This window comes from Curcuma longa, chromosome 5, assembly GCF_044706935.1.
Source record: "Curcuma longa cultivar G26 ecotype Majalengka, Jawa Barat chromosome 5, ITB_CL_G26_1.1, whole genome shotgun sequence".
Taxonomy (NCBI): Eukaryota; Viridiplantae; Streptophyta; class Magnoliopsida; order Zingiberales; family Zingiberaceae; genus Curcuma; species Curcuma longa.
The window spans coordinates 4,705,335-4,728,678 of NC_133865.1; the positions used below are offsets into that span (position 1 = coordinate 4,705,335).

Here is a 23,344-nt window from a genome sequence, read left to right on the forward strand (position 1 = left end):
GAAAATTTCTTATCCCAAGTAACCTAAAGATGATTGGTGTTCTCTTTTTCTCTCAACAACTATATGAGATCTTATGATCCCTCAGCTCAACAAACACTAATGATCCTCACCTATTGATTTGACCGGTGTCTACATCTCTAACACGTGTCAAAGCCATTCCATGGGTGACATCTCAATGCCCCGAAGTCCCTCATAGAGGCATGTTGCAACTTCCAAAGAACTTTATCTTGGTCTAGGAGCAAGGGACCAAAACCTGCAACTTTGGTACTATCTGAAATTCCAACTTGTAGCAAAATTTTCTTGTATTTTCATCTGTTTAAACCCTTCAAATATGAAAGTATCATTCTCCTCAATACCTAAATTAAATGCGTCTAATATGCAAGTACTCTCACTTAACTACCATTAAAAAGTACCGAAACATGATTTGTTTATATAATTTCAAAACCTAAACTTGACTATTAGGTAAACTAACTTGACATTGGCAAGTTAGAAGGTGTTGATACTCCGTAACACACTATTTCTCTTCATCCTTAATTGAGATTATGCGGCTTACTAGAAGTCACATACGAATCACAACATGAGAAAAACTTGCTGTAGGCATTCCTGTCTATATCCACAAGCAACCCCCTCTGACTCTCCTGTTGTAGAAACCCTGCTTCTCTTGTGAAGTCTCACTTGATGGCCATTATCATTATAAAAGTACAATAGCAATGAGCCTTATCATCCCCAAAGTGTTATTATAGTGGATCTACCACACCTCACAGAATGGAAGTACGACATGAGGTAAACTTGTTTTAGACTTTCCTCTCTATTATCTTCTATTGCAAGCACCCTCCTCCAACCCTTCCCTGTTGTTGACCCACTACTTCTTTGTGTCTCACTTAACAACCTTGTTGTAGAAGTGTAGAGCAGCAAGCCTCATCTTATCATCGCCAAAGTGTTATCATCGTGGATCAACCCTCACCTCCCAGATTGGAGGTGTGTCTCCTTCCAAATTTGAAGACTTCTTCCACTCCTTCCTTGACCTTCTCAACCAATCCACTTCTCATACTAACCATCCCTCATAGGCCAATGTGACATGCTCCTGCATTAGACCTCTCCGGAGCAAATACATTTGTATTATTGCTCCTTTGCTTTCCCACATAAGATTGTTTTGCAACCAATACCCTACCCTTGCCAAAAAAATTCCCTTTTCTTCCACCAAACTATTCTTTCTCTCCCAAGTGTGCTTCCACCCTTTCCTGGTCCCCTAAAAATCCAATTAGGAATTGCTCCTTATCCTGTGGACCATACCAATCCTCCTTCAATAAACCAGGGCGAACCTCCCTTCAGAGAACATTGTCTCTTCCTCTATGCTACAATGTTAAGACACTACTACTCCTTATCCTGTGGACTGCAATAATTCTCTTCTATGCATTGCTTTTATCCTAAACTAAAGGGGACCAATCACTACCTTTGAGTCTCCTCCTCTATCTTTTGAAGACAAGTTGTTCTCATACCCTCTAACAATCCTCCAGATCAGGACTTTCTTGCTTAGTCCTCCAAACCAGGTCTTTCTTGCCCAATCCTCCAGATCAGGACTTCCTTTGCTTAGCCTCCAACTAGGACTTTCCCTGCCTAGCCTCCAACTAGGACTTTTTTCTCCTTGCCCAGATTTCTCCTTCTACCCGACTAGGACTTCTTACTAGTCTTCTGGTCAACTTTGACCTGACTAGACTTCACTCACATTCAAACATTAGGTCTTGTTTGATTAATCCTTGGTCAAACAGATCAGACTTAGGTGTATTGTCAAACATCGAAACTCTAGGGACAGACTAGTGCTCCTTGCACCAACAACTTATTCTTGAATCAATGTTTTATTGGTGTTCCTAATTATAAGTTCTGTTAAATGAAATTAAAGAGATGCTATGTTTCCAACACAAATATTATATATTACGAATAATAAATGTAAACTATATAAATTGTGCTCTAAGATATCTTTTACCTTTCAAAGCTATTTATGTAAAAGTTAGGACCAGGACCAAAGATTTAATTGTTGTTTTTCCTTGGAAAATAAAGCATATACATAGTTTATATCTAAGATCACATTGTTGTTTTTCAAAGATGTTATAGTTGAATCAATTTAGCTTTATTTTGATATAAAAATGATGAGAAAAATTAAAATATTAATATTTGTATCGAATGACAACAACAATTAGATGGATAGATAAAGCAGGCGACAATATATTTTCTACATGAATTTTGAGAAGGAAAAAAAGAATATATATTTTTAATTTTGGATGAAAAAGTTGACAATAAGAGGTTTTGATTCATTTTGACAATTTTCGGCTAGCAAAAAATAATATTTTTGTTAATGCAAGTATTAATTTACATGAATATATTCTGAATGTTAAATGCATATCTTATACACAAACAAAGCTCTTTCTTCATATAGCTATTGAATTCCTACTTCCTACAAAAGAACCAAGTACAAACAATTGTCAATGTGCATCCCAAAAATAAGTAAAAGAAAACAAGTAAAAAGGAAACTACAAAAAATATAATTTGTTTCAAGAAACCTGTAGATAATATAAGCTTTGATACTGGTAACTGAAAGGGACCAAAATTCTTGTAATAATATGTAACCTATTACTCACAAATATTAATGGAAATAGTTCTTTAATTGATGTCTTCTTATAATAAAAAGTAAATAAATTTTGAAACCATATTGACACAATACAATATGATACTGAAACTGTTTGAAATCCTGTATTGTGTAGGGAAAAACAATCGAAACATATTATTTCAATAAATTATCAAAATTCGATACTATTTGGCAGACAATATCTCCTGTGTTGTTGTGCTGATCATATTGATGAGTAGTTCATGTCAACATTCAACATCCTTTTGATACTTATTTACTCTTAAACATAATGTTGAGATAACATTGTTTTTTGTAGTTTGTCTTCATACAAGATAATGTCAAATTTGTAACATTCTAAATGAAATGCAAACATTGAATTTTTTATTTTTTCTTCTTAATCTTGTTGTTCCTTCCACCTCCAATTCACCACTGGCAGCAACATTGGAATGTCAGTATCATATCTAAACCGAAACAATATAGTTTCTTTTAAAAACCCAAACATCAGCAAGGCTCAAGATTTCGAACCTTGGCTCTACGTTAAGCTTTCTTCCCTAATTATCCCTTTTTACTCGGCCATTCCAACAATGTTGCAGCATGTCGCAATTCAAAACTTCGATATGTTGTAGTAGTTTTGGCCAAAACTGCTACAATATTATTGGACTGACTAGAAAACAGAAAACTTAGATTGGGTGTCCTTTTGAAAATTTTTCAACATGGGGTGCGCTTTTGACAATAATGAAAAAAAGGTGCCTTTTGATTTTTGCCCTATTTTTTCTCCTCTTTTGCTAAGGATGCCAAAAAGAATCCTTAGCACTTCGAAAATCAAATATATCACAATCCTTAGCATTCTAATAAAAACCACTTCAATGAATAATAAAATCTTCTTTTAATGCACATGTTCCTTTTTTTTCTGCAGAGGAAGTACTCATAGAGCAGAATTCTCCGAGACAAAATGCTCAAATACAAGAGATGAGATATTGCAAACAGATTATTCAGATGCTAGTAATCAGGAAAGGCTTGATCGATATGACAGCTGCAGAGTGCAAGGTGATTCAGCACCATCAACATCAAATCCAGATACACTTCCCAATCATAAGAAAGTTGACATTGGAAAGAAACGTCAAACTTATAGTGGTCCACTTGTATCTTCACACATGCCTGCCACCTTAGTGTCAGAAAGAGGACATCCCTCAGAAAGGTTAATCATTGGCTTTCTTTATTCAGTTGATTAGGAATAAGAATCAATGATACTCTTTCTAAATGTTCTTTTCTTCTTATGTTATATAAGGTAGATGCTTTGACAGAAGTTTCTCATTCCTATTTACTGTTGTTAAATGGAACAATAACCTTTCCCTGTTGATTGTTGTTTTGTGATGATTTGCTAATATTCAGATTTCTTTTAGGTTGTCCTGATTGAAATGAGCAGGTCAGCTTACAAGTTACATACTCATGCAAAAATGTGAATAGTTCTGCCTCTATCTTGCTAGGTTTGATAATGACAATCAGCAAGGAGCTGAGAGATACATACGTGATACATGCAAAGTGGCAAATCTCAGCGGTCCATTAATGCTTCCAAACCGTGCTTCGGCTAACAGCTTATCTGCTCCCATGCGTTCATCAACAGGTTTGTAATAGTTGGTCTACATTTAACTTTACATGACTGACATTTGTTCTGTATTCAATTATGTGCTCTTATGTTTTGTCATTAGGAATATTTGCAGTGTTTCTAGAAGCCAATCTTTTAGGTCTAACAATTGAAATTTCCCAAATGTACTACCGTATTCTTCCTTTTTGTTTTCACATGTACAGGATGTGGAGACTTATTGGAGGACAAGATCAAGCCTAATGTGGTTCAAATAAAAGGACGATTTTCAGTTACATCAGAAAATGTGGATCTTGTAAAGGTAAGATGCTGAAAACTATTCATTATAATTTTCATGGTTTTACTAAATATTGAAATCTCTGTACATTTAGGACTTGCCATTAGGTAACATTTCAAGGTCAACCCAGGTACATAAAAATTTTAGATCATATTCCATGAAATAATGCAACTATGTAGTCATCTACATTTAACCTTGACAAATCATTTGTTGTTTCTCCTTTCCTTCTTCAGGAATCCCCCTTAAGAAAATCTGCCAGCATGAACGATTGGATAATTAATCAAAAGCCAGTGGTATGCCATCACTGTTCTATTTGTTCTTTTTTGTTTCTTTTCCTGTTGGCATCTCTCAGTTTATGGTAGTTTCATATTCCATGGAGATACTATTTACTCTATAGATTTTTCCTTGTAAATTCCTCATGCATCTCTTGTAATGTTTTTCTTATTAAGCAAAGCTGCAATTTATGTGGCATCAAGGAAAAGTTCTACTATTCTTAGTAGTAACATCATATCTTTCAACATTAGCATCAAAAGGTTTTATATTAGAGATTTCTATCAACATCATGGGACATATATCAAAGAGAGTATCCAGATAGTTTAGAATTTCCTTAGACCCATAGTAGAATGATTAAGAAGCAGATGTCCTTTATGGTATGGTTGAGTAGTGAGCTATAGATGCACAACAAAAAGAATAGTCTTAGAGATGGTGCTAAAAGAATAATGTGGCTAACATAAAATGATCTGATCCAAATAAAATAAACCAGCTCTAAGCCCCAAATAATATCTGTGTTCCTAGGACTCAGGTATAAATATCTAACTCAGATCATAGATGTCTGGCATAAGTGAGTCTGGCATGATTATTTCTAATTTTTTTTACACGTGAACGATACAAATATTTGAGTTTCCACTTGAAGGGCTGATGATTGAGTGTCTCTAAGGAAGCTCAACAAGAGGTGGACTATATAAGTGACCTAGTGAAGGGTGATATGCGAAACAAGCTTGGAGAGTTTGATGCATAAGGATTGAGAAGCTGACTGGAGGTGCACTCTTGGACAACACAAAACTGTAACAAATGGAATACCTAAAAGGAGTGAGCTATGAGAGATTATGTGAATTGTAATCTAAGTTTCATGTTTTTGGGTAACATTGTTAGTGGACAATGTGGGTAAGCTAGGTAGGAGTTACCTACTTGTCTTGTAAAAGAGTCTTCGACTAATGAAGAACAAGTTCCTATTTATAGTCAACGGTCAAGCTTGATTTCGGAGCTTTGTGTGGCTTACATGGCATGAGTTAGGCAAAGTCGTGAGCTTTAAGTAGATTGAGTCGATGATCCAATCGACTTAAGTGTTGAGTTGACTATCAAGTTGACTAAAAATCTCTTCAGGAACAAATTTGAGTTGACTAAATTAGAGTTCCAATCACATAAGCAAGATTTTAGTTAAATAGAGATTTTGTTGAGTTAATTGAATTGTCGACCGTTGACTGCAATAAATATTTTATGAATTCTAATAAATGTGGGGTTTCAAACGACTAATCCCGTTTACAAATTAGTTGTTGGCTAACTGCTGGGAGCCCTCTATATAAGCATTGACCGTATTTTTCTTGGTAACTATGCATGACATAATGGCCACGAAAAACAACAATCAAGGGCTTTTGAAAGGCTTCTTCTATGAGCCGCTAGTATCGTCTTCTTTTGTGCTTTAGTTTTACATATTTGCAAGATAACATATTGCAAGAGGTTTCTTGGCCTTGAAAAGGGGATTCTTATTGGTGCGATTTATGGATTGATTTTTCTTATAAATCATTGGGTTGTGGAGTAGGATGGGCTCTAAATCACATAATCACTTTTTGTTAGTTGTGTTTTATTTTGTGTTTGTTTATTTTTGTTGTGCTTACACACTCTAACACAATCACACACGAGCACCACTCCAACATATTAATGAAATTTGATTTGGCCTTGCATGAGTGCATGGGAAGCACCAATCTAACATACTAATGAAATTTGATTTGGCCTTGGACGAGTGCATGGGAAGATGAAATCTCTCACTATTTGCAGGTTAATGAGTTTTACACCCGCCTCTCAGTACACCGATATCTATCCAACTATTAAAAGGTTATGTCCTAAATTGTGAGACAGAACTTGTAACACAACTATGCAAAATGGTAGTCATATTTACCATGGTTCAAACAAATAAATAATGAAATGCATGTTAGATAATAAGGATGATTATTTTGTAGAAATAATGAACTGCATGTTAGTCATTTTTACAATGATTCAAGTTAATAAAGACAAGCATTGAAACATAAAATAAGTTAAATGTCTGAAGTCAATGGTGGTTGCATCTCATAAGCTCTAATGCAGTGACTCAACACTTCTAGAGCGAGGGGGGGGGGGGGGGGGGGGGGGGGGGGGGGGGGGGCTATCAGACTTAGAAAACTCTCTTGACCCTAAGGGGTTGTATCAACATAAAGTCAATGGTTTAAAAACTTGACTCTTTAGTTGAGCGAGATAATACTCAACTGTCACAAATTATTATAAGATGGCATGTCATACTCAATTAGGTTTGGCCAAATCTACTTTTGTAGATCCAACTTCATAGTAGAAAGGTTGTACAAGTATTTCCCCTAACAAACTATTATTTAATTGTTTCAGCGCACAAATACTACCATGTTTTTAGAGTGTATTCTCTCTCTTTGCTACACATCTATCATCAATTTTTGTACAATAAGTAAATTCATGATTAATATCAACCATAGAGTAACAAAATATGCTCTAACAGATGAATATTTTACTATGAACCATCTAAGCATAACAAAATTAAGAGAGTCCAACAATAGAACAAGATGACAAAAGAAACAGCTTAATAAGAACTAGTGGAATCTCCACTAGTTTAGAGCTAAACCAAAGTTATAAATGCTAGGCTCGGGTTTATGATAGATGCATTTAACTCCAAATCGGGGGTGGTTTCTACATAGTAAAATACCCACAACCTTACAAGCTCTTGTAAGGTTAGGATGCAAAACTCTCATTACTTATTTTCCGCCACGAGTACATTCAAGAAATTACATCTACATTTATTATGCAAAAACAAAAGTGGAATCTCCATTACCAATTCTAACCATCACAAAACCCCTCATTGCTCATTCTTTTTGTGGTTGTCTCACTTAGGCTAATGGATTCACCATGCAAGCAAAGAGGAGGATCTTACCTTGGTTCTGATGGTTGTGAATAGTGAAACACATTTTGAAGTGGATGTCTAAAATTGGCTAATCATGATTAATGGTGTTGCTTAAAATAATATCAAGGGTTGGGAAGTACAATAGCAAGGGTAGTAATCTAACAAAAACCAAGTTCTTATGTCTCCATACCAAGATATGGATCAATCCACAAAGGGAAAAATTGTATCACATGCAGTTGAAACTATGGTTCCATTGTCATCACCCTAATTCAAGAGACATAAACGATTACGAGAATACACAGCTAGGAAGAGAAATAAGGGAGAACACCCCAAATCTTACTGTGATACTTATCAATAAGAAGACACTACCTAAATTAGATGGCAAACTAGATTTGATCAAAACGGTAATCGACAATCAAGAGAGGAGGGCAACCAGGGTGCCTTTTAGAAGTGGTTCTCATGCTTCTCCATGAGGGTTCACTGAGAACTTCTATTGGAGGAATCACTCGATGTTTTTCTGTATGGAGACTAAGTTTTAATGCTTTCTCTTACTCAAATTAGATATCTATAATTGTCTGGAGCAATCACAGGGTAGATTCAGAAGTCTCATGATGCAATTATTGTTGGCCGTTTTTTGTTGAAACTAACTATAGATGCATCAATATTTTCCGATAGTTATGTCTATTCCATCTCTCCATTAGTTAGTTGCCTTAGGTACCTGTATTTATCTACTTTCAGTCACTGGGCCAACCTCCAAATGAAGACCGCAACAGCAATCCGAAGGAAGTTAGCAGCAGGGCAGTACCTGCATGCATTCTCAAGCCGCACCTTGAAAATATTTTTCAGCAAACATCTTTTCAACAGGTATCATCCATTCCTTAACAAATTGATGCATGCCTGACTGAAATCTAACAACAAATTTTTTAGTTGTTTAGAACACTGATGTGCCTAAACTTAGTGGTTTTAATTGCCAGGATCTCATTATGAATCTGTTAAATAGCTTGCAGCAAAGTGAGATAATTGATTGTGAGTTTAAAGATATTCCTGTTGTGTTTCTGAAAGATCAAAGTAGAAAATTCTGTTGAGCTATTCTTTTTTTTTTTTTTCCCCTCCAGTTCCTTCCCAAGCTCAAAATGTGAAGAATGAGAAGTTGGTAAGCATGCTATACTTCATACTCTTCGATCTTTTTGATTACATGCCATTGGTAGTATTATGCTGATTAGTTGTGTGTTTATCAGATTTCCATAGAAACATTTTGGTTATGCCAACTCTGGTATCATGCCAATTAGTAGTGTTTATTACATTCCAAGAGAAACATTTGGGGTTACCTCCTGTTCCAACTATGTTAATCTTGCAGCACATTGTTGTTGAGTGAATAACAAATTACTATTTTACTAAAATTTTGCATTTGATTTTTCATTGCAAATGGAGTTGCTACAATATTGGTATTGCAGTTATTTTGTACGAAATGTAGATCCAATGCATCCTATCAATTTATATCCTACTCACTGCTTTACCACCTTTGGTGTTGGAATCACAAAAAAGATTGAAAGAGGAAAGCAAGAGAAATTATATGGTGATTTATTGTGGTAGTCATAACTTTATTCCTCTACTGGCAGCATATACTCAATTTAGTATACTTATATCATGGAATAAATCACTCAAAATGGAGATTGAGAGATATAATAAATATGTAATTGATTACTATGTGCAGGTAAACAATGATTAATTCTGGTTGCTAAAGGGATGCTTTTGCACCATACTGCTCTTTTGTTGTTAAATTAGTACTTGTTCATCATTTTGTTTTCAGTTTAAATTGAGTGGAAATGATGTAAAGTTTGGTTTATTGCTGATTAAGATTTATTTTTAATAGCTGGATGGCGTGAACAGCGAAAGGGAGCGCATACTACTGAGTAAAATCTCAGAGCTACAAGCCAGGTAGTTTCTCTTGGCTGTGTAGGTTATTGTAAATTAAAGGCATTTATAACAGACCAACTTTAGACTTACAAAATCATAATCAAAGTCTCCAATATGAATGATGAATTATGATCTCATTTTGACCTGAAATTAAATGTTAGTGATTGTCAAAAATCATATTTTCATGCCTGCAACTGAATCCAATATTTTAGTATGGACCCTATGAATACTCCATGCATGTACCATTTTTTTTTTGTTAGCTATAATCAGTGTTTTTCTCAAATAAAAGAAACAAACAGGAGTCTCCTTAACAAGTACACTAATTTTCTGATGACAATGGCACCCTATATACATTTTTGCATTGCAGCTTAATGATGCAAAAATTTCCTTCCCCATAAATATTGTTTCAGAAAATTTGTGGGATTTTTTTTATTATAAACTTAATAATTAAAAAGGATAAAAATTTGAAACTTAGGAATGCAATATTATATTTGTGTTTATAATTATGATTTCTCTAAATTAATAGCATGAATCATGATTTCTCTAACTTAATAGCATGTAAGTTGAACAAGTAATTATTTTTTAGGATAATAAAATAATCTCTTTTCAATGTTTTTTACTCACAGTTTTTGTTCTTTTACCGTGAATGTATATTAGCCACTATATTATTGACTATAGAATAATTCTCTTAATCTTATATAATATTTTTTTTATCACCTATATTAGTCTCTGTCATCTATATTGAGCTTTGTATCATCTGTATCTAGCTCAGTGTTGCCCCACGATGCGTAACTAACCAAAATGTCGCATATCAGCTGATATCAGCTGTGCCTCCCTTGTACAAGTTTCTGAATGTTGCAGGCACTGTACATTTCAACCATATCAGCAATAAAGAACAAATTTTACTCTTATGAATAATTCATTTATTGAGAAGCATAACAAATTTATTTTCCAGTAGCAGGATTTTTTGCTTGTGGTTCAAGTTAGAAGGTGGCCAGTAAAGCTGGATTATCATAATCATTTTTATTGATTAAATAACCAAATTATTCATTAATAAACACATAGGACCAAGTGAAATAAATATTTTACGATGCATGTCTCGTCAGCTAACATGGACTTGCTATATCCTGCATTATACTAAACTGAACCTTACCACTATGCCTATTGTTTTGGTTTTCAATTCAGACTTTATTTAATTAAAGGGACACATGACTGAAAAAAAAGCAGTTCCATATAAATTTGTAATCTTTTGAATGCTAAATTTATATGTATTACATAATTAAAGTTTTCTTCTATAATTCAGATAGTAATGTTGTGCTCCTAGGGCGCCTGATATCCAGTTGATTTATCTTTTATTGCTGCAGGATGATTACCCTAACTGATGAGCTTACTGTAGCACAGCTGCGACATATTCAGGCAAGCAAACTCTTTGATACTACTATAAGTTAGGAATGGGTTGATCATGCTAATACGGATATCTTATCATTTTTATCTTTGCCTAAAGACGTGTTCTCACAATTTCTACCAATATATGTTGGCTATGTGGGTATCTAGTATTAGTTATTGCAGTCCCTTAGTACTGGAAAAAGTAACTGAAAATAGATATAATAGTTATGTTAGTGGTTTTATATTCTTTTCATTTGTTTCTACCAACAAGAAAAGTGGATGCTTAGAAACATGATAGTAAAAGTTAGTTTCTTTTATAACACTCTTTCTACCTTCTATAAAAGGGTATTATAGTTTATACCTGTTACATTTCTAGACAAACTGCCATTTATGTTTGTACCAGTTAAATTTACCATTATTAGTGGTCCAGGTTTGGTTATAAGGCAATTTTATGATTTGCTTATCCTTCTTGTGCATGTATAGTATTTTTAATGAACACAGGACGAACATATTTTAAGGATTGTAACATAACAAGTTAAGAGAAAAGCAGAGCCATTAAATGGGATGCTTATATGTTTTCCCTTTTATTTATCACTTGGCTTATCCAATTGATTTCCTGCATTTTTCAGTTACAACAAGAGTTAAATGCATTGTATAACCAAGAAGAGAACAAGAGGAATGAAGAGATAGAAGAATGTTGATCAAGTTCCTACATCCTGGAGGTTCTGGATCATTTTATCATGCCAGAAATATAGATATTCCTGGCTGAGATCTTCCACGTACTTTCTTGTTACCTATCTTAAGAAGATCTAATAGAAAGGAACTAACGAAGATATCAATTTCATGGCTCTCACAGTGGCATATGGCTTGGTTTGTTGGAGACCATATTGCCCAATGCTACAAAATGTTCAGGATCATGATGTACAATGTAAGCTGTCAGGTTTTCCGTGGTTCCAATTTTGGGAAAATTCCATTTGTTTAAATTTGGTAGTAAGCAGTGTGTTGCTGAAACGCATGGCATCAAGTTGTATTTGTACAGTGCTGCAAGTCTCTCCTTTCTCTCTTTTCTGGTGGTGTCAAGTTGTATTTGTACAGTGCTGCGAGTCTCTTGTTTTTCACTTTTTCAGGTTCTTTCTTGCTTTGGATTTGAAGTTAAGAAGTTTGAAGATCAAGCGGATGAAGCTGCTTTTGCAAGACCTATTTATTGTATCCAAAGTTCATGGTATTATAATAATCATATTCATATTCATATTTGCCTTGTCATGAGTCATATATACATTTTCCTTAGTTTTGTATTTCAATTTCTGAATTGTGATTATATGGCTGGCCTGCTTTTTCTCATTTGAGCGTGTGAACACTAACCAGATGGTAAGCTACATCCTTCTCTCCTTTCTTTATTTGAGCATGTGTCTGACACTAATCAGAAGGTCTTTCGACTGCTTTTTTCTCCTCTGAGTTTCATCCACCATGCAGCACCACTAATTAAGTCATATTTATCATATGAAAGGAAGATAGCTTTAACAAGATCTTCATTAACTATAGATTGATTAACCTCAAGTATACTGTGGACATGATATTTTGCCATCTAAATGAATGCGATGGACTATTTTAGATGAGAAAAATGATAAGGAGCATGAAAAATGATAGCATGAATGTAGCATGATACACTCAATTGCATGGATGTGAGTTCCACTGCATGTAAATGGGACCCATTGCATGCAGTGTGTCATGCTACATTCATGCTACTCATACTTTATCATGCTCTTTAGATGATGTAGTTCAGGCATTGAAGGATGTTTGGGAGGCCTGTATAAGCAACTTAACATTGAAAAGAGGAAATTTAGTCATGCTTAAAGACAATAATCCAATCCACTACTTAACCCAAGAGGGTAAAAATAAGGAACCCCCTTTTTTTTTTTATTGAAATTACCCTTATAATAACGTTGTTATAACAACTATAAATCGATTTAATTTAGTTTAAAAAATTTATACATAGATTATTTTTATATACATTTTTTTATTAAATATTTAAATTTAATTAAAATGGCTTTAACATTGTCAAAATCATTATAATATTATTGAAAGTCATTTATAATTATAACAGTTATTTAATTAGTAGCAGTCAATTAAATAGCTGATATAATTTCATTTAATTAGATATTATAATATTATAATAATTTTGATCATTTTAAAATGATTTTTAATTAAATTTAAGTAATTTTAATTAAGTTGATAAAAATTTGTTGATATAAAAGAATCCTATATATAATTTTTTTTATTTTTATAAGGTATTATAATAATATTGAAATAAAAATATTTTTTTAATAAAAATATATTAGAAAGTTATTTTAATTTAATTTTAAAATGATACACTTTTTTCTATGCTGATTATAAAAGGGATCTTTTGATTTATTTATTTTGTCCTAAGCCAAGCATTCATCATGTGCTTTTTCTTTCTTCAATTTGCTGAGTTGCTTGTCATGTCAACAAGCTAAGGGTTCGCATGTGTTGTTAAAGCGCCATGGCCCGCAGCGGCTTCTCTCTGTGTAGGGTCAAGCCGAACGCCTCTTCCATATCGATCTCTTCCGGCGCCTCCCAGTCGAAGCCATGGAAGAGATTTGCGAGGGCCAACAGAACCATCGTTGTTCCCATCGTCGCGCCGGGGCACTTCCTCTTCCCCGCGCCGAAGGGTAAGATCTCGAGCTCACCCCTGCGGAGAATCTCGACCCTCACCTCGTCTGCTAGGAGGTGCCTTTCCGGCATGAACTCGTCTGCGTTGTCCCCCCACACGCGCTTGTTCCTCCCCAACGCGTGCGCGTTGATGAACACCCGCGTCTTCGCCGGGATGTCGTACCCCATGAGCTTGGTGGCCTGCGTGGACTCGTGGTTAATCAGAAGCGGCCCCGGAGGGTGCATCCGGAAGGTCTCCCTGACGATGCATCGGAGGTAGTTCAGATATACCAAGTCGGACTCTCGCACCATACGATCCCGTCCGACCACTCTGTCCAGCTCCTCCTGTGCCCGCTCTAGCACCTTTGGATTCTTGATCGCCTCCGCCATCGCCCACTCGGTAGCCACTGCAGTAGTTTCGCTCGCCGCCGTGAATATATCTGAAATTATGGCTTTCATCTCCCTAACATCCATCCGCTCCTTCTCTTCCACCCCTGGCAAGGAAAGCAGAGCATCAACGAAGTCCTTGTCCGCGCCATGCTCACAATCTGTTAGATTCTTTGCCTCAATGGCTTGTCGGTGTTCGTCGATAACCCTCTGCAGGAACCCATCCATCCTTCGAAAAGCCTCCCTCATCTTCTTCTCATTTCCGATGAAGGGGTCGACGAGCCACCTCCATAACGGCAGGTAGTCACCAGGATAGACGACCCTAGAAGCGAAAATAGTTGGTGCGTGAGGCTCAACAGCTCAGCCGCCTCGGCTGAGCCGACCCTTAAGTACCGCTTTCCTAGGAGCATCCTCGTCACGTTGTTCATATTGAAGGCGCCGAGCACCTGGCTCACTTCGATCATTTCACCTTTGCACGCCTTCTCTCTCACATCACGCATGAGGTGGAGCGCCTCCAGCGCCCTATTCTCGGCGAAAGACTCGAAGCGCCTGGTAGTGAGGAGGTGCTCAACGCAGATCCGCCGCAGTCGCTTCCAATGCGGGCCCATTGGAGCCCAGGCGACGTCCCTTGCCATAGGTGAACTCGAAGGCGGACACCAACTTCGGGCGGGATGCGAAGAGGTTGTCCTGCCGGACGAGGATCTCGTGGATGACGGCCGGGTCGTCGGTGGTGATGGCGTCGATGGCGCCGAGGCGGAGATAGACAAGCGGGCCGTAGGAGCAGCAGAAGCGAGTCATGTCCTTGTGGGGAAGAAGACCCAGCTGTGTCAGGTTACCGACGATCGGCCACCTTGCTGGGCCTGGTGGAAGCCTCAACTTGGAGACACGATGCCTCTTCTCAGCAGCCATTAGCAGAAGAGTGGACATTAACATGAGAATTAGAACAAGAGGAATTGAGAATGGAATGTTAACCATCTCCATTTCTTAGCTTGGAACAAGCATGCAACGCTCTTTGCCTTCCATCTCCTCAACTGGATGCAGATTTATATAGAGATGATTGTGAAAGTGGAGATGACATAAGGAATGTTAAATGGTAATTTGTAATAGATTACTATTATACGAAGTATTGATTGTGTTTATAATTTTTTAGGTTAAGTCAAAGTTCAATAGTAGCAATTGCGTTAAATGTTTTTATTTTTTTAAGATGGCCAAAGATTATATATTTTCTAAATTAATTTAAAAAAATTAATTCCAAAGCATTCTTATATCTCCAACAGGAAAAAGCCATGTTTTAAAAAATCAAAAAATTACAACAGTAGCTTTGAATCTTCTTAAAATTTCTTTTCTTTTTGCTTCTATCTCCAACAGGAAGAAGCCATGTTTTATTCATTTAGACTATGGAAGCCAGCCATGTTTTATTCATTTAAACTATGGAAGCCAGCCATGTTTTATTCATTTAGATTGCGAAAGTACACCGCCAAACATGTAAAACGGTACACTGAATTATTTGTTAGGCATTTTATTTATTAATTAATTTATTAATAAAATAATATTCCATTCTATTTTTTATTCTTAAAAATATTCTTATTTTTACACTTTTAATATAATAACTGCTACATGCCATATTAATGTAATATCACCACGTAGAAAAAATAACTTAATCATAATTATAATAGTTACAATTTCGAATATACTACATTGTTACATTGTTGTAATATTCATGAGACATAATTAATACAATATAATATTAAGCCAAATGAAATATCTATACTTTAATAGTTACCATTCATAATTATTATAATATAATATTATCACTATTGATAGAAAATGATATATATATATATATATATATAATAAATCATAACTATTATAATATAGTGTTATTAATATTGATCATGAGTTTAAGTGTTCATATAATATTTTTTTTGATAATTTAGATGTCTAGATTTTACTCGACTAATCTTTAAGGTAGACAACTTTTCCTCTGATTCATTTACTGAATAAATTTAGAGTACAAAAATATCAGAGTTATGAATCGTAGTTGTTATAATAATGTTAACAATAAAAATATTTTCAAGAATTAAAATAGGATGGGACAGGATGAAATTTCATTTTAATGATAAATTAAAAAGGAAAGTCTTTTGACAAATCTAATAAAAAATAATTTTTTTTATTTTTATCCTATTTTTATATTGAAATGTTTTTATTTTAGTACTTTCCACATAAATTATTTTATTTTAATTAAATTCATTATAAATAAAATACTATTGTATGGAAATAATTTTATCAATTTAATTAAAATTATTTAAATTTATGTAAATTTATTTGAAATTATTTTAATTATTATTATAGTTGCTATATGTTTAATAAGTAAATTTAGCTTATGTCTTTTTTTTTTTAAGTGGCCAAAGTATACCTAGTTAAATAAGTAATGATCTCAAGTTGGTAGGGAATGCCAATTTGGATTGAAAATTCTAAGCCCAAAATTTTCATGAAGCAATGATAGATGATCCTGTTTGAGATCAAGGGAGGGGTCAACTCCTATCTGATTGTCCTCTATTGACTTGTACAGAGTCAGTAGATCTATCTCTTGAATCTGTTAGTGCAAGGATTATTAATTTATCTTCAGAGTTTCGATGCTTGACAATACACCTAGGTCTGGTCTATTTAACTAAGGATTGATCTAAACATGATCTAATATTTGGATGTGAGTGAAGTCTAATCAGGTCAAGGTTGACTAGAAAACTAGCAAGAAGTCCTAGTCGATTAGACCGGATAAGAGAAGTCCTAGTTAAGGCTAGGCATAGGAAGTCCTAATTGAGACTAGGTAGGGAAAGTCCTAGTTGAGGCTAAACAAGAACAATCCTTTGTTGACTTGTACTGAGTTAGTAGACCTACCTCTTGAATCTGTTGGTGCAAGGAGTACTAGTCTGTCCACAGAGTTTCGATATTTGACAATACACCTAGGTCTAGTCTGTTTGATCAAGGGTTGATTCAAACAGGACCTAATATTTGGATGTGAGTGAAGTCTAGTCAGGTCAAGGTTGACCAGAATACTAGCAAAAAGTCCTAGTCGGTTAGATCGGGCAAGAGAAGTCCTTATTGAAGCTAGGCAAAGAAAGTCCTAATTGAGGCTAGGCAGAGAAAGTCATAATTGAGGCTAGACAGGGAAAGTCCTAGTTGAGGCTAGGCAAGAGCAGTCCTAGTTGGAGGCTAGGAGAAGTACTGATGTGTGAAGCTGGGCAAGAAGACTTAATTAGAGGTTAGGCAAGGAAGACCTAGTTGGAGGCTGGGCAGGAAGTCCTGGTGATTGAAGCTAAGCAAGGAAATCTTGACTGGAGTTGGGCAAGGGAAAGTCCAAACAGGTCAAGGGTGATCGGATATTTGGCAAGTGAGAAGTCTATTTATGGAAGTGACTAGTCCTACCTAAAGGTTAAGCAAGGGAAAGTCCAAACAGAATGTTTGGCAAGTGGAAAGTCTACCGATGGAAGTGATCCTAGTTCAAATTGGAAGTTAGGTATGAGTAAGCCAGTAGGTTAAACCTACAGAGTAAGGTTTGGGTAAACCTAATAGATCAGATGGACTACAAGTAGGCTTAGGTTGTTTGTTTGTTTGTATACTGATCTTGTAAAGACCAGGAGTTGGAAGCAAGATGGAGGAAACATAAGAAGAACAAACAGAAGTAGCCAAACCAGTCAACTCAGGATCTCAAACCCAAGTTCAAGCGACTGGATGGTCCAATACCCGGATCAAGAAGAATCGACCCCGATAAAGACTGAAGAAATCAGATCGGATCGGATACAGATGCTCGGATAAGAATCCAGGCGCTCGAAAGAGTCTATATAAGGGTCTCAACGTGCACCACAAGGAATAACTCTCTGATTCTCAAAACCTTTCATCCTGTGGTGCTACTAAATACGAACATCTTTCGACTTATGCTACCAGGGAAGTTCCAAAAAAGGTGCACTGCACTCAAGGACTTCCGGATTGACTACAGTGGTGGTTTTACTTTAAGTCTTACTTTCTATACTTTTTCTTATTATATTTTGGACTATAAGATGAGTTTCTCCGCCTCCGGAGAAAGGTCCATAAAGGAGACCATTAGTGGACGAAAGCCTTCCCATGCATAGGCCTTGGACATACTAACCCTGGGGGATTAGGAACTAAGTAAATCTACGAGTCCCTTGCTTGTTATTACTAATTTCGTTGCTAGTTTTTGTAAAGTCGAGTGAATGAAACAGGGAGAGAGAAAACTATAAAAATCAATGTCCTACTCATAAGACTCAGATGGTACCATCAACGACAAATGGGCAACTGATGTTAGAAGTCCGGAGGAACAAAGAGCACATCACGTGCTTTAAGTGCCAGAACCGCAGGCATTACAAAAATCGATACCCGGAGGGGAAGACGGAGGAGAAGAAATCGAAATTAGGAGATGTGATTCTAGTAAGTATATTAATTATAAAAATACCCTAGGGTTTTGCATGCTAGAGCTAATTTTATTGAAAATCAAAATAATTTAAAATTTTAATTCATTTAAAAATTTTAGTTAATTTAAATAATTCAAATATTTTAAAAAATATATAAAAGTTAAAATTAATAAATTAAAAAATCAAATAAATCTAAAATTTTATTAAATAAAAAACAATTAATTAATTTAAAATTTTTAAATTTAGATTTTATCAAACTCATTTAGTTTGACTAATTCAAAATTATTCAATTTGATAAATTAAAATTTAATTAATTCAAATAATTTAAATAATATTAATAATTTAATTACTTCTAAAAATTTAATTAATTAAAATATAATTTTAATAAATAAAAAATTAGACCAATTATTTAATTTATTTATTCAAGATACTGACAAATTAGATAATTTAAATTTAATTAATTTAATAAATTTAAAAATTAATAATAATTTAATTATAATTAGCAAGATAAATTGAATAATTTAATTTTAATAAATAATTTAAAATTAAATTATCAAGATAATCCTAATAATAAGAAAAATGTAAAACACATCAAGAAAAGTGCTAAAATTAATAATTTAATCATAAAAAATTTTTAAATTTAAAAAAATTTTACAATAAATTTTTAAAATTTTAAAAATATTAATTCAAATTTAAACACTAAAAACTTAAAATTAACTACAATCATATAACTTTTAATTATAAAATAATGAATAATTCTAAAAATTTAAAATTAAATTCAAAAAATTTGAAATTAAATCCTAAAATTCAAGAAAATAAGTTTATAAATTTTAACAAGTCAAATTTAAATCTTAAAATCTCAAATTTAAATTATTCTCAAATTTTATTTAATTATGAAATATAACTAATCTAATAATTCAAAAATAAACTAATAATCTACAAACAAATTATAAACAAACTAATAATTCAAAAATAAATTTATAAAATAAATTAAAAATTCAAACATAACTTAATTCAAAAAAAAAAAAATTAAATCCACAACTTAATAATTTAAATAAAAAGAAATTAAAAATCATGAACCTAATTATAATAAAATATTTATAATTATGAAACTAGCTTAACATATTATATAATGAAATAAAATTTAAAGTGTGTCAAAGTAGATTGACACATTTACAGTTCCATACAAAATATATCAAATTAAAATTTAATACATTATTAGAAATTAAAAATTACTTAACTTGATTGAATCATGTGTACTTGTCATGTACATGCATATGCTTATTTATTACGCACATAAATACCATGTCATCATATTTAATACGTGCTTAATTTAGAATAGTTAGTTAAGAACAAATGACTGCCAACATAGTACCGGGGTAGGGCTAGATGATAGTACGTCAGGGAAACTTAGTATAGGTAATTAAGTGGAGTAAGGATTACCTTACTTTGTCTGCTTTGCTAAGTCGATCTAACGAAAGCTACCTCGCCACATCCTAGACTAGCTAAATTAGGATTTTTCAAGAAGTTGATTAAGATCATAATTTTTTAAAAAGTCTTTATCTAAGGAAGTGGTCGTTGTTCCGATAACCAAGAAGGCTCCTGCCTTACCACGACTTGGAAGTCAATTTTTGAAACGTGGACCTAATCAACTGACAGTTAAATCTAAATCTAACACAAGGTTAAATACTCATTAAAACTCAACTTAATTTAATAAAGATAAAATTGATAAAACATCTCACGAAACTCATAAGGCAACCATTGTGTGTCATGTACTGAAGCACTAAGAATGAGTGAGATGTTAAGGACTAAAATCATAAAGTTTTTAAAAATATTTTTAAAAATTATTAAACTATTTTCTTAAAAAACTATTTTTGAAAATTTGATAATTATTTAAAATTCATGTTTTCTGTGTGTAATTATATGCTAATATTTTTAAAAATCTATATTTTTGAAAATGGGTTGATCAACACTTAGACACATAACTTTTAGGTTAACACTAAGTCTAGAACCCTAAGATACATAGGTAGAAAATCTTTATGGTTAACAAGAATATCATAAGAGAGTGTCTAGTTGAGGAGGAAGTACTTTTTGAAAGATTTTTCATTTTAAAGATCTTAAAATTTAATTTAAAAAAATCTAACTTTTTGAAAATATCTCTTTTGAAAACTCATATTTTATAATATATTTTTTAAATTTGGTCTTTTGACTTAGAACAACCCCTAAGACACATAGGAAGATTGATTTGTGGTTAACAAGGAACCCTATGGAAGTGTTAGAGATAATGGGAAGTCCAACTTGAAAGTTCAATTAAAATTTATATTCTAAAAAATTAGTTTTAAAAATCATAAGTTATTTGTTCTGATGACTTGGATTAATCTCTTAGACACATAAGGAGCTTGCTTTGTGGGTAACAAGGAACCCTAAGGAAGTGCCAGATTGAGGAGGAGGCCCAAATCATTGGAGCAAAACTATTTCAAAAACTATTTTTTATAAATATTTGAAAACTATTTCAAAATCATGCTTCAAAATTATTTTAGAAGTATGCTTTTAATTTGGGTCAAACTCTCAGACATATAAGGAGGTTTCTTTGTAGTTAACAAAGAGCCTAAGGACGTGTCAAGTTAAGGGAGAGATTCTGATTTAAAAGAATGATAAATATTTTTTAAAAATTCATCTACTTTACAACACTTTCAAAACTATTTTTGAAAATATTTTTGAAAAGCTCTGTTGAATGTCTTTGCAAAATTCTTTTGAAAGATAATTTTAAAACTTATTTTGAGAACTATTTTAAAATTTTATTTTACAAAATTATTTTTGAAATCTACTATAGTCTTTTAAGAACTGTCAAGATTAAGTTGTGATCATAGGACATACAATGATTGTTGGTGCAATTTAACAGGTTTTGATGTATGAAAAGGGGGAGAAGAGACTTAAGTTAAAAATCTAGATTTCTCCCAGGCTAATAAACTCTGACCTAATTTTAAACTTAAGAAATTGTCAAACATCAAAAAGGGGAAGATTATTGGTGTAAGGAGCACTAGTCTGTTTCTAGAGTTTCAATGTTTGATAATACATCTAGGTCTGGTCTGCTTGACCAAGAGTTATTCCAAACAGAACCTAATGTTTGGATGTAAGTAAAGTCTAGTCAAGTCAAGATTGATCAGAAGACTAGCAAAAAGTCCTAGTCAGTTAGACCGGGCAAGAGAAGTCCTAGTCGAGGCTAGGTAGAGAAAGTCCTTGTTGAGGCTAGGCAGGGAAAGTCCTAATTGAGGCTATGCAAAAGCAGTCCTAATTGGAGACTAGGAGAAGTCCTAGTGAGTGAAGCTGAACAAGAAGACATAACTAGAGATTAGACAAGGAAGACCTGGTTGGAGGCTGGGCAAGAAGTCCTGGTGAGTGAAGCTAGGCAAGAAAGTCGTAACTAGAGGTTGGACAAGGGAAAGTCCAAACAGGTAAAGTGTGACCATATGCTTGACAGGTGAGAAGTCTACCTATGAAAGTGACTAGTCCTAACTGGAGGTTAGATAAGGAAAAGTTCAAATAGGATATTTGGCAGTTTGGAAGTCTACCTATGGAAGTGACTAGTCCTAATTGAAAGTTAGGCATGAGTAAGCTAGTTGGTTATACCTACATGGTAAGGCTTAGGTAAGCCTAATAGGTCAGACGAATTATAGGTAGACTTAGGTTGTTTGTTTGTTTGTATGTTGATCTTGTAAGGACTAGGAGTTGGAAGCAAGATGGAGGAAGTATAAGAGGAGCACACAGAAGCAGTTAAACCAAACCCGAGGTCAACTCAAGTCAAATTCAAATTGTCTGGATCCAGGCGTCCGAATGTTACTCCAAGCGTCCAAACGGTCCAGGCACCCCTGGATGGTCTGGATGGTCTAGGCTCTCGGATCACGAAGAATCGACCCCGATAAAGACCGAAGAGATCAGATTGGATCGGATCTAAGCGCCCAATAAGAATCCAGACGCTCGAAAGAGTCTATATAAGAGCCTCAACGTGCACCACAAGGAGTAACTCTCTGATTCTCCAAATCTTTCATCTTGCGGTGCTGCTGAACACGAACGTCTTCTGACTTGTGCTAACGAGAAAGTTCTAGGAAGATTGCGCTGCGCTCAAGGACTTGCAGATTGACTACACGGGTGATTTTACTTTAAGTCTTAGTTTCTGTACTTTTATTTATTATATTTTGGATTGTAAGATGAATTTCTTCACCTCTGGACAAAGGTCCGTAAAGGAGACTATTAGTGGATGGGAGTCGTCCCATGCATAGACCTTAGACATACTAACCCTGGAGGTTAGAAACCAAGTAAATTCACGAGTTCCCTACTTGTTATTACTAATTCTGTTGCTAGTTTTTATAAAGTCAAACGAATGAAAGAATGCATTATTCACCCCCTTTAGCGCGCCCACCAGTCCTACAGAATCGGGTCAGCCTTTGGAGGATCATATTTGTGTTTAGCAAGTGGAGGTTGGGCGGACAAAATTCCAATGAATTGTTTTCTCTCTACTTTGTTGAAAGTAACTAAAAAAATGTTAGAAGGGGGCTAAGGCGCACCTTGGCATGACTGTTCTAAAGCTCAAGTCAAAATTGAAGAAAAGAACAAAAAAAACAGAGAAATAGTAGTAGAATAATAGTTTTGAAGTAAATTATGCATACCTCCCTTGCTAAAATCATTACCTTATATATAGAGAAGGAAAGAAGAAAAGCAAAGTGCAATGGTAAGGTGCTCATTGAGTTACTCAAGCACTCACAGTTTGAATCTGAATTATGTTGCATCGTAAGCATTTTTCTCTAGTGGGATGAAAAATTTAGGGAGTGTTTGGTTTGGTCTTTTTTCGTTTTCATTTTTTAGAAATTATTAT

General features: G+C 34.3%; 1 protein-coding gene and 1 pseudogene across 1 annotated transcript in view; one reads left to right on the forward strand and one right to left on the reverse strand.

The window, feature by feature from the left end:
• Positions 1 to 12,050, forward strand: part of LOC141829014 (uncharacterized) — a 36,282-nt gene extending 24,232 nt beyond the window's left edge. The window contains exons 12-22 of the mRNA XM_074716422.1: positions 3,540 to 3,821; positions 4,111 to 4,247; positions 4,433 to 4,527; positions 4,598 to 4,633; positions 4,737 to 4,796; positions 8,420 to 8,545; positions 8,656 to 8,707; positions 8,797 to 8,834; positions 9,555 to 9,619; positions 10,963 to 11,014; positions 11,614 to 12,050. Of these exons, the coding sequence (XP_074572523.1) occupies positions 3,540 to 3,821; positions 4,111 to 4,247; positions 4,433 to 4,527; positions 4,598 to 4,633; positions 4,737 to 4,796; positions 8,420 to 8,545; positions 8,656 to 8,707; positions 8,797 to 8,834; positions 9,555 to 9,619; positions 10,963 to 11,014; positions 11,614 to 11,685 (1,015 nt within the window). The 3' untranslated portion in view covers positions 11,686 to 12,050. The remainder of the gene's footprint in view (positions 1 to 3,539; positions 3,822 to 4,110; positions 4,248 to 4,432; positions 4,528 to 4,597; positions 4,634 to 4,736; positions 4,797 to 8,419; positions 8,546 to 8,655; positions 8,708 to 8,796; positions 8,835 to 9,554; positions 9,620 to 10,962; positions 11,015 to 11,613) is intronic.
• Positions 12,051 to 13,495: 1,445 nt separating this feature from the next.
• Positions 13,496 to 15,022, reverse strand: LOC141829747 (cytochrome P450 703A2-like; annotated as a pseudogene).
• Positions 15,023 to 23,344: the final 8,322 nt, after the last annotated feature.